The 16,124-nt window shown below is 61.2% G+C and overlaps 2 protein-coding genes across 2 annotated transcripts; both read left to right on the top strand.

Annotated features, from left to right (window-relative positions):
• Positions 1–480: 480 nt before the first annotated feature.
• Positions 481–2,438, top strand: LOC127038123 (adenosine receptor A1-like). Its single transcript, XM_050930555.1, has 2 exons — positions 481–928; positions 1,269–2,438. Exons 1-2 carry the CDS (start codon positions 603–605, stop codon positions 1,996–1,998), a joined length of 1,056 nt encoding a protein of 351 aa, XP_050786512.1. The 5' UTR covers positions 481–602; the 3' UTR covers positions 1,999–2,438.
• Positions 2,439–3,574: 1,136 nt separating this feature from the next.
• Positions 3,575–6,421, top strand: RPS19 (ribosomal protein S19). The gene is made up of 6 exons (XM_050930562.1): positions 3,575–3,658; positions 4,212–4,282; positions 4,528–4,628; positions 5,523–5,706; positions 5,947–6,001; positions 6,358–6,421. Exons 2-6 carry the CDS (start codon positions 4,212–4,214, stop codon positions 6,382–6,384), a joined length of 438 nt encoding a protein of 145 aa, XP_050786519.1. The 5' UTR covers positions 3,575–3,658; the 3' UTR covers positions 6,385–6,421.
• Positions 6,422–16,124: the final 9,703 nt, after the last annotated feature.

Below are 16,124 nucleotides of genomic sequence, written 5' to 3' on the forward strand. Positions count from 1 at the left end.
GCCAGAGGCTGCATGTTACGGTTGCTATTAGGTGTATTATGGTAGCGCCCATGAGCCCCCGTCCTGGCCCAGGACCCCAGCCTGCCAGGGGCTGCACATTACGGTTGCTATTAGGTGTATTATGGTAGTGCCCAGGAGCCCCCGTCCTGGCCCAGGACCCCAGGACGCCAGGGGCTGCACGCACAGAACCCAGAGCCGGGCCCTGCCCCAGGGTGCTCCCAGCCCTGCATTCATTGTGAGAGGCAAACTGCTGAAGTGCCAGAATTGGAGGTCTGAACCTCTGGTTGGGGGGACCCCTGCCTCCCCCAGTGGTGCCCCCCAGCACTCCACCCCCACGTGAGCAGCGCCTCAGTCTGCCCGTGAACTGGCTTGCTCCCCAAACCCGCAGGCACCTCGCTGGTCCCTGCAGTTCTCCTGCCGCCAGCTGGCCCCTGACACCCGCGTGGGAGCTGGATTCATCCACGCGGCACCCGCCCTGATCTGTTTGCTCAGAGATAGCTTGGCAAAGGCAGCCGGCAGCTGCTTATCACCGGGCAGGGCTGGCTGCAGGGGACGGTCCCTTTGGCAGCAGGGCTGGCGGGTGCCCCCTCACCCCTGCCCCGATGGATCTGTACCTCGGCTTCATCATTCTGGAGGGGCTCCTGGCCCTGGCCGTGGTGGGCACCAACCTGCTGGTGTGCGCTGCGCTCTGCCTGCACCGGGAGCTGCGGAGCGTCACCAACTGCCTAGTGGCCTGCCTGGCGCTGGCCGACCTGGGCGTGGGTGCCCTGGCCATCCCCTTCTCCGTGGTGCTCAGCCTGGAGCTCACCCTCTGCTTCTACACCTGCCTCTTCCTCGCCTGCTTCCCGCTGGTCACCACCCAGTTCTCCATCCTCCTGCTGCTGCTCATTGCACTCAACGCTCACCTGAAAATCCGGCTGCCCAGCAGGCAAGAGAGACGGGGCCCCCTGGGGCAGGGCCTCCCAGGGGTGTGGGCGTGGGGAGTTCCCCAGCCAAGGGGCAGTGGGGTATGCCAGCTGGCTGGCTCCGGGGCTGGGCAAGCCAGTCTGTGGCCCCCGGTGGGTCTGGGGGCTGAGCGGCTCCTAGCAGGCCGCAGGGGGCACCCGCCCATCCGGCAGGCAGCGTTGGCACACAGGCTCTGGCACGCGCCAGGCCATCCCAGTGGGAGTGGCTCTGCCCAGGCTGCCAGGCAACTGGAGCCCACTGGGGCTGGGGCTCCAGGCCTGCAGGGGGGTGCTGAGGGCCCTGAGCCGGCTCTCTCCTTGCAGCTACGCCGTGCACGTGAGGAAGGGCCGGGTGCTGGGCGCCGTGGGCCTGTGCTGGCTGCTCTCGCTGCTCATCGGCCTCTCCCCCATGATGGGCTGGAACCGCCTGGGGCACTATGTGGAGGGGAACTGGACCCTGGCCACCAGCTTCACCTCCGAGAGAGCCGCCCTGGTCCTCATCGCCCGTGACCAGCCCTACGGCGGCTTCCTCTCCAAGGTGTACCCGGGCGCGCGTGGGGCGCCCCCCTACAGCCAGCTGCATGACGACCACCTGGGGCACTGCTCCTTCACCTCCGTCTTCGCCCCTGAATACCTGGTCTACTTCGTCTTCTGCGCCTGCACGCTGCTGCCCCTGGGCGCCCTGCTGGGCATCTACGCCGACCTCTTCCGGCTGGTGCGCGGGCACTTCGTCGCCCAGCCGCTGCAGGCGGCCAAGCGCGGGGAGCTGCACATGGCTCGCACCCTCCTCCTCCTGCTCGGCATCTTCTGCCTCTGCTGGATCCCGCTGCATGTCGTCTACTGCGTGCAGCTCCTCTGCCCCGGCTGCCGGAGCTACGCGGCCCTGGACCGCCTGGCCGTGCTGCTGTCCCACCTCAACTCCCTGGCCAACCCGCTCGTCTACGCCATGAGGAAGAAGGACTTCGGGCGGGCGCTCAGGTCCGTCCTCCTCCGCTACGTCCCCTGCTGCTCCGGCACCAAGGTTCAGCCCAAGGGCCGCACCGGCCAAAGATAAGAGGGACCAAGGCCCAGCCCTGGTCCTTATTCCCTGATCCCGGCATAGCGCCCCGCCGGGCTCCCTGTCCTATTTGTAAAGGGAAGGGGTGATGCCCCCCCACCCCAATCTCTGGTGCCTGCCCCCTCAGCAACCCCCCAGCAGGGTCTGGCTTTTCTCCTCCTGGCTTTGTGTCTCTGGGGTTATTGTCTGTTAAATACCGGCCCCATCCTGGACGGTGCTGAGCCGCTTGGCTTACACTGAGCTCCGGCCATGGGTTCCCGGTCTCTGGGCGCGTTGGAGGCACCCAGCCCCGCCAGCCAGTGCGACCAGGGAAAACGGGGGCGCTCCCGCCGGCTCACGGAGCAATTATTGAAGAAGTGGGGGCAGGGATCAATCACGCAGCTGTCGGGCGGATACTGGATCCTGCTGCCAGGCAATAAAACCATCCCGTGACTGGCCTCCTGCTTTTACCAAACGTTTGTTAAATCGATTCTGAGAAAGGGCAGGGGTGCGGGGCCAAGGGCTGGCTCGGGGTGGTGGGGAACAGGCCAGGGCTCCCTTCCAGCTGGGGGGGTGGAAATTGGGGGGCTGGGAGGGACTGGCTGGCTCGGCGGGGGTGTGGTTCCTAGCTGGGGGGGGGCAGGAGGCTGGGAGGGACTGGCTGGCTCGGGGAGGGGGGAGAATGGTTCCCAGCTGGGGTTGGGGGCAGGAGGCTGGGAGGGACTGGCTGGCTCGGGGAGGGGGGAGAATGGTTCCCAGCTGGGGCTGGGGGCAGGAGGCTGGGAGGGACTGGCTGGCTCGGCGGGGGTGTGGTTCCTAGCTGGGGGGGGGCAGGAGGCTGGGAGGGACTGGCTGGCTCGGGGAGGGGGGGGAATGGTTCCCAGCTGGGGCTGGGGGCAGGAGGCTGGGAGGGACTGGCTGGCTCGGGGAGGGGGGAGAATGGTTCCCAGCTGGGGTTGGGGGCAGGAGGCTGGGAGGGACTGGCTGGCTCGGGGGTGGGGGGCAGGAGGCTGGGAGGGACTGGCTGGCTCGGGGGTGGGGGGTGTTGGGAAGGACTAGCTGGGGTGGCGGCTGGTTTGGGGTGGGGAACAGGCCACAGTGCCATCAAAGGCAGCACGTTTCCAGATTTGGGGGGGGTGGATGGTGGGAATGTCCCATGGCTCTGTCCAGCGCAGGCCGTTCCCAGGTGTGTGTGTGGGGGGGCTGGCTCGAGCCGCCCGGTGACAGTGAAAGTGACCCAACTGCCCAGCATGGCAAGGAGCTGCTCTGATGTCACAATGAGACTGTGATAATGAGATGATGTCACAATGAGTCTCTGTGAGGTCACAAGACTGTGATCAAACGCAGTGACATCACATTTGGATGCTGTGACGTCATTGGCTGTGGCTACATCACACGTCGAGGCTGTAATGTCACAACGAATCGATGTGACGCCACACTTCCGCCCCGCAGCTCCGGACTAGCCCCGTTTCCGCCCCGCGCAGATTTCCCCGCCCCCTGACTTCCGTCCCGCGGGACCCCGCCCTCCCGTCTCCCGCTCGGCGGCGATTGGCCGGGCGCAGCTCTCGCGGGGCGCGATTGGGCGAGCGGCTCTCGCGGGATCTGGGGCCCCGTGTTCTGAGGGCGGGCGGCCCCGTACGGCCCTTTCCGAGCCCGGCAGCGCGGAGCCAGCAGCGAGGTGAGGAGCGGGGGGGGCCGGGCCCGGCCAGGGACCCCCCCGCGTGGGCCCCCCGGGACCCCCCCTCCCGGCCCCGGCCTCTGGCCCCCCCCGGCCCCCCCCCAGCCCGGGGCACTTCGGAGTGGGGAAGAGTTGCTGGGCGCGGGCACGGGGGGGGCCGCCCCGTGTCGGGGGGGAGGGGGGCGCGGGGGGGGCCGCCCCGTGGCGGGGGGGAGGGGGGCACCGGGGGGGCGCTGCCCCGTGTCGGGGGGGAGGGGGGCGCGGGGGGGCCGCCCCGGGGCGGGGGGGCGGGGGGTTCCGAGGGGTCCCGGGACCCCGGCCCCTGCTCCCCGCCCGGCCCAGCTCGCGCGGGAGCCGCTGGGTGTCTGCAGCGCGGCGGGGAGCGAGGGGCCCCGCCTCGGCTGGGTGGGGGAGGCCGCTCCCCGCTGGGGGGTGCAGGGCGCGGTGCCCCCCCGGCCCAGGCTCGCTCCCGCTTTGCATCCCGGCAGGGTGGGTCCTGCCGCCCGGCTGCAGCGGGGCCCAGGCCGCTGAGCGGGGCTCTCCTGTCTTGCAGATGCCCGGGGTCACGGTGAAAGACGTGAACCAGCAGGAGTTCGTCAGGGCCCTGGCCGCCTTTCTCAAGAAGTGAGTTCGCCCTTTTCTTGGGGGGGGGCGGCTGGACGAGGCTCATTCGGGGGAGGGCCGGTCGGGGCAGCTGCCGCGGATCTGGCCAGGATACGTTTCCTCTCCCCAAATGCCCCTTTTGATCTCTATGGGTCCCTGCACTCCCTGGGCCCTGGGAAGTCTCCTCCGCGGGCCTGCCCGTCCGCCGCTGTCCCTGGCTAGGCTGCCCGGGAGCTGGGGCTGACTTGTCCCTGCTTTGGTCACAGGTCCGGAAAGCTGAAGGTGCCCGAGTGGGTGGATACGGTCAAGCTGGCCAAGCACAAGGAGTTGGCCCCGTACGACGAGAACTGGTTCTATACCAGAGCAGGTAAGAATCCCAGCCCTGCCCATCGCAGCAAGGGGCATGTCTGCCCCCCATACCAGCGGAGCAGTGACCCCTGAATGAGCTGGGGAGTCACAGCCCACGTCCCTCCCACGCTGGGTGGTGCTGGCGAGTCTTCTCAGGGCTTCGGCTTGTGTGGCGTGTCCTGGGGAGGGGCGGTTCTGCGGCGCGGCCGCTCGCCTCAGCCAGCAAACACCTATTGAACCCGGAATCTGAGTGCTGGGCACTGAAAAGTGTGTTGTGTTAGCTCCTGCTGGGGGTGTGGGAGGAGACGATGTGAATCGCGATCACCTGCGTTGCTAGTGAGGGACTATGGCCTTGTACCTCTGATCCATGGGCATGGCCCCGTGGTTCCTCTGTCTGTCGCCTGGTGCTGTCTGAGGGCCTCGGGCGGCGCTTCTCCCTCTGGGCGCTGGGGCTTGTTTGTGACTCTTGGGTTGGCTCGTGAACATGCCGCGTAGGGCAAAAGAACAGGCTCTGAATTCAGCTCTGCGCCGCAGCCTTTCCTGCTCGGCCGGGAGCCTCGTCGGGCTGGCGAGAGGCTCTCGAACGCATCCTGCGCCCCGAACCCTCCAGCGCTGAACTAGAGAAACGTTCGGGCTCTGATCCCAGCCCCCTTTGTCCTGGGTTTGTTAGTGAGGGTGTAGCTCACCGCCTGGGGGTGTGCACTGATTTCACCAGCTTCACAGACTGCGGGAGTCATGCAGGGAACCGAGTCCTGACCCCCGTGAGTCTCCTGGTCGCAGCCCAGCTGGGCCGATCCCTGGCGCCTTACCTCTCCTGCCGTGTTGGCTGGGTGGGGGATGGGGGCGTTAATGCTTTGGCTTGGAAGCAGCCGCCGGGACACCAGGCTAACGGGCTCTGCCTGGCATACTGCAGCTTCCACAGCCCGGCACCTGTACCTCCGCGGCGGTGCCGGCGTTGGCTCCATGACCAAGATCTACGGGGGCCGGCAGCGCAACGGCGTCATGCCCAGCCACTTCAGCCGCGGCTCCAAGAGCGTGGCCAGGCGGGTGCTGCAGGCCCTGGAGGGGCTGAAAATGGTGGAGAAGGATCAGGACGGGTGAGTGTTGAGGGGCCTGGCCAGCCGCTCGTGATGAGGACGGATGTGGCTGCTGGGCGGGAGGGGAGGCGGGTTTCGAAGCAGCCTGTCGGGTTTACACTGAGCGTGCCGGCCGTCGGAGCCCGATCTGAACGCTGCGTGGTGGGCAGGGGCTGCAGCTGAGCCGTCTCCAGGGGCCGGGACGCTGGGAGAGCGTTAGTCCGCAGTGGCAGATTCTTTACCCTTCCTGTTTCCTCCCAGAGGTCGCAAACTCACCCCCCAGGGACAGAGAGATCTGGACAGAATCGCCGGCCAGGTAAGGCTGCATTCCCACCCCCGTGTGCTGGGTAGGGCCCGGGGATCCCGCCCGTGCGTTCAGGGTCCCTGAAAGCGGGTGTAGTTCAGCCCATGGCAGCGTGGCAAGGGCTGTTCTCCCTGCCCCACGGCCAGGACAGAGCCAGCCGCTGCCTTTGGTGCCCTGGCTAGCAGCCCCAGCCGCATAGTGCTGAACATCCCATTCCTCGCTCACTCCATGCTGGGCTCTGCGTGAAGTGGCCGTGTGACCCCCACAACCTGTCCTGGGGAGAGGGGTGTGGGGGGGCACCTAGGCTGTCTTACGCGCTCCTGCCCCCCCTTCTCCTGCACGGCTCTAATCCGCATCCTCTCTTCCAGGTGGCAGCTGCAAACAAGAAACATTAAAATGAGCGTCAGATAATAAAACCCGGTTCCTGTTTCACGCCTGCGCCTGTTCCTTTGCGAGGCTTCGCGCTGGGGCGGCCGGCAGCTGGGCACCACGTGGGCTTCCCAGCCGGCCCGTTCTGGGGCGACCCTCGGGGATGGGGCGCATCAGCAACGGAGACCTGGAGCTTTCTGTCGGTCAGGGGGATTTCTCCGGGCACTTGTTTGAAGTCCCCCAGGTATCCAAAGATTGGTCCCCTTCTTCCCGTCACTCAGTGGCCCTGGGGGGTGAGTGGAGGGGGTGTCCCAGGATGTTTTCTGATGGGCGAGGAGACATGTCACCATCTTGGGTGTCTGCAGAGTGTCTCCTTGTCCCAAGCAGGTCTGTGTATTAGATCGGGGGATCCCCAGCAGGGTAAGGGAGTGTGTAGGACACCCCACCCCCCATCCTCCCGCACTGCCATCGCTGCAGCACCAATGTCCCTGCACCATGGGCCGCAGGGGGAGGCCGGGCCCCGGAGAGCTTCCAACGGCGCATCCTCCCCTCGACCCGACTGCGTTTACACCGGGGGAGGTCAGTAGCTCCGGCCTGGGGGCGGCTGGATTTTCCATGCTCCGGAGCCTCGCGGCTGCCGCAGCCAGGTAAATGACAGGGCAGGACGTGGAGGCTGGGAGCAGTGTGGGGGGCTCTGGCATCCTGGCACCGGTGCAGGGCAACTGCCGGGGGCTGCTCAGTCTCTGGCTGCCCACCTGGACTCAGACAGACGCCCTCGCTCCTGAGTTCGTTACGCTCAGACTCCTCCAGGCCCTCGCTCCCGGCCCAGCTGCTAGGAGCCCTGACATGCAGCCCTGGCTGTGGCTGCTGGTTTATTCGTAATGCTCCCGGTGCTGCGATGTACCTGGTATGTCCCCTGCCGCAGATCTGCCTGGGGAACCGGGCTGAGAGAACCAGCCCCCATGGCCCGGCGAGCACGCGGAGGAAACTGAAATACACCGGGTGGCCTGTTCGTTTGGGGGCTGTGTGCGCGCAGCCGGCTAGGCAAGGCCGAGGGCTTCTTGATGGGGCTTTGATCCCAATCCCTTTAGCCCCCATCAGCCCTTAGCCGGGGGGCTACTCAGGAAGGCCAGGGCCTTATAGAGCCTGCTCCTACGCGGCCCACGGAGCTCGGCACCGGGAGGTCTGCGAGGGGGCTCGGGACACTTACCCTCCTTACGCTTAAAGCCCCAAACAAAAGAGCAACAAAGGAACCAGCTGCAGGCAGAAGCCGAGAAACCGAGCAGCCCCAACTCTGCTGATTGCACCCGATGCAGCATGTCCGGTTACCTGCCCTGCAGGCGGGGGGTGGATTTGTGCATTCGGTGCAGGGAGCTCCTGGCCCTCAGAGGCTGTTTATGGGCCTGGAGACCAGGGTGGCTGAGCTGGAGTTGCTGAGGGAGACTGAGAGGGACAGAGATGAGATTTTTCGGGACACAGGAGAACGTCCCACCCCGGTCTGACAATCTGTGCTGCTGAGGAGGATGAAAGTCCCAGGGCAGGAGAACATCCAATGGGAGCAGAGGGAAACGATCCATAGGTGGGACCCAGGTGGTGCTGTGGGCTCCTCTCGCACTGGGGACGCCTCTTTGGGGGAGGGAACTCCGGTTATTGGGAAGAGACAGGTATTAGTGAGGGGTGATTCGATCATTAGAAACAGAGAGCTGGGTTTGCGAGGACCCGGAGAACTGCATGGTGACTTGCCTGCCTGGTGTGAAGGTTGTGGATTTCTTGAGACAGCTAGACAGACGGATGTGCAGTGCTGGGGAGGAGCTGCTGGTCGTGGTACATGTAGGTACCGGTGACCTAGGGAAGGGTAGGGGAGACGTCCTGGAGGCCAGATTTAGGCTGCTGGAGAAGAGGTTGAAGCCCAGGGTCTCCATGGTGGCATTCTCTGAAATGCTCCCAGTTCCACACGCTGGGTGAGCTAGACGGGGTGGGACTCAATACGTGGATGACACGATGGTGTCAGGAAAAGGGTTTAGATTTATTAGAAATTGGGGAAACTCTGGGGAAAGGAGGAGCCTGTAGAGGAAGGCTGGGCTCCACCCAAACCAGATTGGAACCAGATTGCTGGCCCTTAACATCAAAAGGGTCGTTGAGCATTTTTTAAGCTAAGGGCCAGGGGAAAGCTGGCAGGTGCGGAGGAGAACGTGGTTGGGACAGAGACATCCCTTGGGGAGGATCTGTTCATGGAGAATCGGTGTCCTAGTGAGGCCCAGAGGATGGAAAACGATAAAATACCGGCAGGGTCTGATCAGAAACAACCCAGTAAAAAAGAGGCCCAGTCAGTGACATCGTGCATGGCAGACAGCTAAAGGGAGACAGATTTTTAAAGTGCTTCTCTACCACTGCTAGGAGTCACAATACCAAGCCGGGTGAGCTAGAGTGTGTCGTATTCGATGAGGAGATTGATGTAACGGGCATCACAGAAACTTGGGGGAGTGAGGATAATCAGATTACAGGTCAGATTACAAAGGACGAATATAGGCAAATAACACAGGAATGCAGAGGCAAGATTAGAAAGGCAAAGGCACAAAATGAGCTCAAACTAGCTATGGGAATAAAGGGAAACAAGAAGACTTTTTATCAATACATTAGAAGCAAGAGGAAGACCAAGGACAGGGTAGGCCCACTGCTCAGTGAGGAGGGGGAAACAGTAACGGGAGACTTGGAAATGGCAGAGATGCTTAATGACTTCTTTGTTTCGGTCTTCACTGAGAAGTCTGAAGGAATGTCTAACATAGTGAATGCTTACGGGAAGAGGGTAAGTTTAGAAGATAAAATAAAAAGAGCAAGTAAAAAATCACTTAGAAAAGTTAGATGCCTGCAAGTCACCAGGGCCTGATGAAATGCATCCAAGAATATTCAAGGAGTTAATAGAGGAGGTATCTGAGCCTCTAGCTATTATCTTTGGGAAATCATGAGAGACGGGGGAGATTCCAGAAGACTGGAAGGGGGCAAATATAGTGCCCATCTATAAAAAGGGAAATAAAAACAACCCAGGAAACTACAGACCAGTTAGTTTAACTTCTGTGCCAGGGAAGATAATGGAGCAGGTAATTAAAGAAATCATCTGCAAACACTTGGAAGGTGGTAAGGTGATAGGGAATAGCCAGCATGGATTTGTAAAGAATAAATCGTGTCAAACTAATCTGATAGCATTCTTTGATAGGATAACGAGCCTTGTGGATAAGGGAGAAGCGGTGGATGTGATATACCTAGACTTTAGTAAGGCATTTGATACGGTCTCGCATGATATCCTTATCAACAAACTAGGAAAGTACAATTTAGATGGGGCTACTATAGGGTGGGTGCATAACTGGCTGGATAACCGTACTCAGAGAGTAGTTATTAATGGCTCCCAATCCTGCTGGAAAGGTATAACAAGTGGGGTTCCGCAGGGCTCTGTTTTGGGACCAGCTCTGTTCAATATCTTCATCAACGACTTAGATGTTGGCATAGAAAGTACGCTTGTTACGTTTGTGGACGATACCAAACTGGGAGGGATTGCAACTGCTTTGGAGGACAGGGTCAAAATTCAAAATGATCTGGACAAATTGGAGAAATGGTCTGAGGTAAACAGGATGAAGTTCAATAAAGATAAATGCAAAGTGCTCCACTTAGGAAGGAGCAATCAGTTTCACACATACAGAATGGGAAGAGACTGTCTAGGAAGGAGTATGGCAGAAAGGGATCTAGGGGTCATAGTGGACCACAAGCTAAATATGAGTCAACAGTGTGATACTGTTTCAAAAAAAGCAAATTGTGATTCTGGGATGCATTAACAGGTGTGTTGTAAACAAGACACGAGAAGTCATTCTTCCGCTCTACTCTGCGCTGGTTAGGCCTCAGCTGGAGTATTGTGTCCAGTTCTGGGCACCGCATTTCAAGAAAGATGTGGAGAAATTGGAGAGGGTCCAGAGAAGAGCAACAAGAATGATTAAAGGTCTTGAGAACATGACCTATGAAGGAAGGCTGAAGGAATTGGGTTTGTTTAGTTTGGCAAAGAGAAGACTGAGAGGGGACATGATAGCAGTTTTCAGGTATCTAAAAGGGTGTCATCAGGAGGAGGGAGAAAACTTGTTCACCTTAGCCTCCAATGATAGAACAAGAAGCAATGGGCTTAAACTACAGCAAGGGAGATTTAGGTTGGACATTAGGAAAAAGTTCCTAACTGTCAGGGTGGTTAAACACTGGAATAGATTGCCTAGGGAAGTTGTGGAATCTCCATCTCTGGAGATATTTAAGAGTAGGTTAGATAAATGTCTATCAGGGATGGTCTAGACAGTATTTGGTCCTGCCATGAGGGCAGGGGACTGGACTCGATGACCTCTCGAGGTCCCTTCCAGTTCTAGAGTCTGAGTCTATGGGTTGCAGTAATCCCAGGTACAAATCCAGCGGCAGGACAGAACGGGTCGTGCGGGTGGGGGAGCGGCACTAGGTGTGAAAGAAGGAGCTGAATCAAATGGAGTAAAAATTTTGAATGAACCAAACTGCACCAGAGAGTCTCTCTGGATAGTAACTGCGCACGATAAGAATGTAGCGGTGGAGATCTGTTACCGCCCACCTGCCCAGGCGCCAGTGACTGTGAAACGCTCGGGGTAATTAGAGAGGCTATAAAATAAAAAACTCAATAACAACAATGGGGGATTTCAGCTCTCCCCATATTGACTGGGTACCTGTCACCTCAGGACGGGATGCAGAGATGAAGTTTCTAGACACTTTAAACGTCGGCTTCTTGGAGCAGCGAGTCCTGGAACCCACAAGGGTGGAGGCAATTCTTGATTTAGTCCTATGTGGAGCACAGGATCTGGTCCAAGAGGTGAATGTAGCTGGGCCGCTTGGTAACAGTGACCATAATATAATTCAATGTAACATCCCTGTGCTGGGGGACGCCCCAGCGGCCCCACGCTGCAGCACTTCATTTCCGAAAGGGGAACTACGTGAAGAGGAGGAGGTTGGTGAAACAGGAATTAAAAGGTTCAGCACCAAAGGTGAAATCTCTGCAAGCTGCGGGGAAAGTTTTTCAAGACACCCTAATAGAGGCTCAACTTTAACATGTCCCCCAAATTCAAAACCCAGCGTGAGAGAACCAGCGAAGAGCCACTGTAGCTCAATGACAAGTAAGAAGCAGGGAAGGAGAAACGGCTAAATCCCGGGGAGGGAAATAGAAAGGAGCATCTGACCCTCCCCTGCTCCTCCTGACTTGTAATCAGCCTGGATTTGGGGGGCCAGACCATCAGGGCCATAGCTCCTTGGAGTCGGCACCGCTCTGCGACCACGGAGGGGGACACTGAGGCACACGGTGGCGGCGGGAGTGTGGAGCAGCAGGGAGTTGCAGCTGGCTCTTCAAAGGCACCTTAACCTCCCTCCCCGTCCCTCTCTGCCCCCGGCTGGCTTTTTGGCTGGTGTCCACCAGTAGAGGAACTGGCACTGTCCAGACCAGCTCCTCCCGGGGGAGATGGGCCTCATCCTGACCCTGGAGCGGAGCTGAAAGCACCAGTACAGGCTGCGCTTCCCCTGGAGACCTCCTGCCCCAGGCTGCCTCGGACGAACGCGGGGCCAAGCCAGTGCCTGAGCGGAGGAGAATCCAGAGGCCCCGGAGCTGCTACGGCGGAATCAACACTCCCTCTAGCCCAGTGGGTCTCAAACTTTTGTCCTGGTGACCCTGTTCACACAGCAGCCTCTGAGTGCGACCCCCCCCATCAATTAAAAACCCTTTTTATATATTTAACCCCATTATAAACGCTGGAGGCAAAGTAGGGTTGGGGGGGAGGCTGGCAGCTCGTGCCCCAGGGGAGGTCTAGGCTGGATATTAGGAAACACTATTTCCCTAGGAGGGTGGTGTAGCACTGGAATGGGTTACCTAGGGAGGTGGTGGAATCTCCTTCCTTAGAGGTTTTTAAGGTCAGGCTTGACAAAGCCCTGGCTGGGATGATTTAGTTGGGGTTGGTCCTGCTTTGAGCAGGGGGTTGGACTAGAACCTCCCGAGGTCCCTTCCAACCCTGAGATTCTCTGACCCCCATGTAAGAACCCGAGGGGTCCCCAGTTTGGGAAGCCCGGCTCCAGCCTGTAGCCCGGGGGAATCCGGCGCAGCTGCGGACACGCAGAATTCATCTGCCCCGCAGCACTTCGTGCTTTCCCGCATAAAAACCATCCCAGCCCCAGCAGTGCTGCAGTTCCGCCTTTTGTCCACCAGGGGCCGCTGGGCACCAGGATGCAGCCGGCGGTTCTGACGTCACAGCGTCCCCTGGTGGGAAAAAGGCGGAACTGCAGGACGTCTGGGGCAGAGTGTATTTTGGGGGGAGGTGTGGGGGGGGCAGAACATCTGTGCATGCCCAGTGTTGCACATTCCCCCCGGAGCAGGGTGCATCACAGCCCCTGCCCGCGCAGCCAGGCTAGGACAGAGAGGGGCACCCAGGTGTGCTGGGGGTCACAGACTGGGGCTCAGGACCTAGTGGGGGGACAGTGTTGAGCCTGGAGATGGGAAAGGGGGCTGCAGAGACCCATGGGGATGGGGGGTCACCGACTGGGGCTCAGGACCTAGTGGGGGGACAGTGTTGAGCCTGGAGATGGGAAAGGGGGCTGCAGAGACCCATGGGGATGGGAGGTGCGGGGACTGGGGCTCAGGACCTAGTGGGGGGACAGCGTTGATCCTGGGGATGGGAAAGGAGCTGCAGAGACCCATGGCGATGGGGGGTGCAGGGACTGGGGCTCAGGACCTAGTAGGGGGACAGCGTTGAGCCTGGAGACGGGAAAGGGGGCTGCAGAGACCCGTGGGGATGGGGGGTGCAGGGACTGGGGCAGAGCAGGGCTGCCCAGAGGATTCAGGGGGCCTGGGGCAAAGCGGGGGAGCTGCGGCACTTGTACTCACCCAGCAGCGGTCCGCGTCTTCAGCAGCACTGAAGGGCCCCCCACTGCCGAAATGCTGCCGAAGACCTGGACTGCCGGGCCAGGGCTCATGGGGCCCCTGTGGGGCCTGGGGCAAATTGCCCCACTTGCCCCCCCCCGGGCAGCCCTGGGGCAGAGGTGCCTGACTGAATGGGAGAGGCTTGGGGTCAGGCAGGGTCTGCATGGGGGAGGCTTCCAAACTCCCTAACAACCCCCCCCAAAGAAACCACCCCAACACCCTCCAGGTTCACTCCCAGGCTCCATCCCTCTCCCTCAGCCCCTCCGTTACCCCGAGTCCCCCAGCCTTTGCCCTGCTTCTGCGGGGTGCAGAAAATACAGTTCTGCCCTGTAGTGTCAATGAATTACACAAGTGCTGTGTTAAAATGCCTCCTAAGGAATCTACTTGTCAAACAAAATAAAATTACTGGTATCGTTGGGGTTTTTTTGGTCAGTATTGTTAGGGACAGACTTGTTGGCCGATATTTTGAAATAAATGACCAAAATCATTGAAACACATTTGATTGTGTTACTTTGACAAATAAAATATGCAGAATTTCCAGATATTGTGTGAAGAATTTGTAATTTTGGGCGCAGGATTCCCCCAGCAGTACCTCGAGCCCAGCTGCTCCGGGGGAATGAACAGAACAGGGCAGATATCGAGTGCACCCAGCCCAGTCGGCCACTCTCAGCAGTCGGGGGCTCAGGGACACCCCGAGCAAGGGGCCATGGCCCTGACCACCTGGGCTAGTAGCCACTGATGGACCCGCCCTCCAGGAGCTTAGAGCTTTGGCCTCCGCAGCATCCCCCGGCGGTGAGTTCCCCAGGTTGCTCTGTGGCGGGTGAAATTACGTTCTTGGGCTAATCTTGCACCTGCTGCCTGTTAATCCCATCGGGGGCCCCCCAGTTCGTGGGGTTGGTGACGGGACATTCGCGTGGCTGGTGTCCCCTTACCACACCCTTGTGTGAAACGTGGGGGCACTAACGCTTCTCTGCACCTTCCTCTGCTGCTTCCCCCTCCTCTGCCCCTTCCCCCCTCCTCCACCCCTTCCCCCTTCCTCTGCCCCTTCCCCCTCCTCCACTGCAGTTGCTGCCCTTTGCCTCCCCACTTCCCAACCCGCCTTTCTGTGGACCTGGGCTTATGCCAACCGCCTCCCCGTGCCCCTCCCCTTCCCCGGGCTGCACCGGGCTGAAGTCCTGTTCCCCTTCTGGGGCCCGGATCCCACCGGCTGCAGAATGTGCCCCCGCCCCCGTCCTGTGCCCGGAGTGCCGCTGGGGCGCCCCGCAGGAGGGGAGGTGCGGAGAGATGGGGGGCTGGCTGCAGAGGGAGATACCAGGCGGGAAGGAAGAGGAGGGGACGGGGCAGTGGGGGCTCAGCAGGGGGGGATTTTTGCCCCAGCAGCAACAGAGGAAAGATCTGGTTCGGGGCGGGGTGAGGGTGTGTTAAAATGCCAGGTGTGGTTTGAGGTCTGGGCTGGAATGGGCTCCAGCTTCCATGAGCTCCGGGGGTGGGGGGACAAGGCAACACATCCCGAGCTCCTCTGACCCCCAGCCCCGGTTCGAAGGATACGACAGGCTGTGACCCATGGGCCCGGCTCCGACGGGGCCCCCGCGTTTCACACAACGGTGCAGCCACGCGAATGTCCCGTCCATGGGGCTGCGCCGACGCACTGCAGTTTGGGGCTGGGTGCTGGGAGTCCAGGGTCCAGGCCAAGGCAGCTGAGCAGGACTTGGAGACCTTCGCTCCTGGCATAGGGACGGACAGACGGGGAGCGCGGCGCCTGGAGCCTGCCCAGGGCTCAGCTAAACTGGGAGCGCTTGGGCAGCTGCTGATCCGCTGGGGCCCCCAAATCTCGGGCAAGGGGGCAGTGGGTCACTGTCTGGGTCCCGCCGGGTTCCTCTCCCAGTCCTGGCCCTGGGGCGGTGATTTCATGGCACAGGGGCCTCTGTCCTGGGGCATTCAGCTCTCACCAGCCGGTGGAGCGGCTGCGGCCCCGTTGCATTCAGCTGAGGACCGAGTTCCCCTGTGGGGCTCCTGGGATTTGCTCTCTGGCACCTGGCTCCATGCTGCCCCTGCCCAGCAGCTCGACGCGCCAGAGCCTGAGGGCCGCGTCTCCCTCCAGGCCCCACCAAGCCCCCACCCATTGCTCCGGCAGGGCTCAGGCAGGCGTTGGCTGCAGAAAGGGCCCCTGGGTGGGATGAGGAATCAAGTGCCAGCCCCAGGGCCTGGAGCTGCCTAGCGAGTTCTGCCAGCCCGGGTGGCACAGGAGCTCGGGGCTGGTGCAGAGACGCCGCCCATGGGAACAGGCCGGGACTTGGTGCCTCATTTGCTATCTTGAGTGGCCGTGGGAACGTGGCCTTTGCAACCCCCTGCAGCTCTGCTCCTGCTACTGCCCCTGCCGGGCGCTGCCACCAACCGCGGCCCTTTCGCCAGGGATGAGCCCAGCTGGGAGCTGCCTCCAGCTGGGGCCAGATCTGTGCTGGGGTGACACCTGTGCCGGGCATGGGGGCTGCCGTGGCTGTGATGGTCCCACCAGAGGCTCAGAGCGGCGCTCGGCCTGCTGAAGGGCATGGGAGACGGGGGGGGGGGGTGTTGGGGGAGATCAGAGATGCCTCAGTGCCCCCGGCAGGTTGGCACTGCCAAATCCTCACTCGCTTCGGCCCCAGGCTTGGAACCGGGACGAGGGGCAGGGCACAAAGGTGGTTTCAGGTTCCCTGGCTTCACTGCCCGGCCCCTGGGGCAAATGAGAGCAACCTCGAGGCTGCTGTAATGTATGCTGTGCTTCCCCTGGGCCCTGCGGTCACTGCTCCTATGGGCCCTGGGGGGCAGGGAATA

The sequence above is a fragment of the Gopherus flavomarginatus genome, chromosome 20 (assembly GCF_025201925.1).
Source record: "Gopherus flavomarginatus isolate rGopFla2 chromosome 20, rGopFla2.mat.asm, whole genome shotgun sequence".
Taxonomy (NCBI): domain Eukaryota; kingdom Metazoa; phylum Chordata; order Testudines; family Testudinidae; genus Gopherus; species Gopherus flavomarginatus.

Bases quoted from the DNA above. Each gene is read 5' to 3' on its own strand.
- RPS19 (XM_050930562.1), top strand. From the start codon at position 4,212: ATGCCCGGGGTCACGGTGAAAGACGTGAACCAGCAGGAGTTCGTCAGG. The intron at 5,707-5,946 runs GTGAGTGTTGAG...GTTTCCTCCCAG, and splicing joins GTGGAGAAGGATCAGGACGG to AGGTCGCAAACTCACCCCCC. The intron at 6,002-6,357 runs GTAAGGCTGCAT...CCTCTCTTCCAG, and splicing joins TGGACAGAATCGCCGGCCAG to GTGGCAGCTGCAAACAAGAA.
- LOC127038123 (XM_050930555.1), top strand. From the start codon at position 603: ATGGATCTGTACCTCGGCTTCATCATTCTGGAGGGGCTCCTGGCCCTG. The intron at 929-1,268 runs GCAAGAGAGACG...CTCTCCTTGCAG, and splicing joins AAAATCCGGCTGCCCAGCAG to CTACGCCGTGCACGTGAGGA.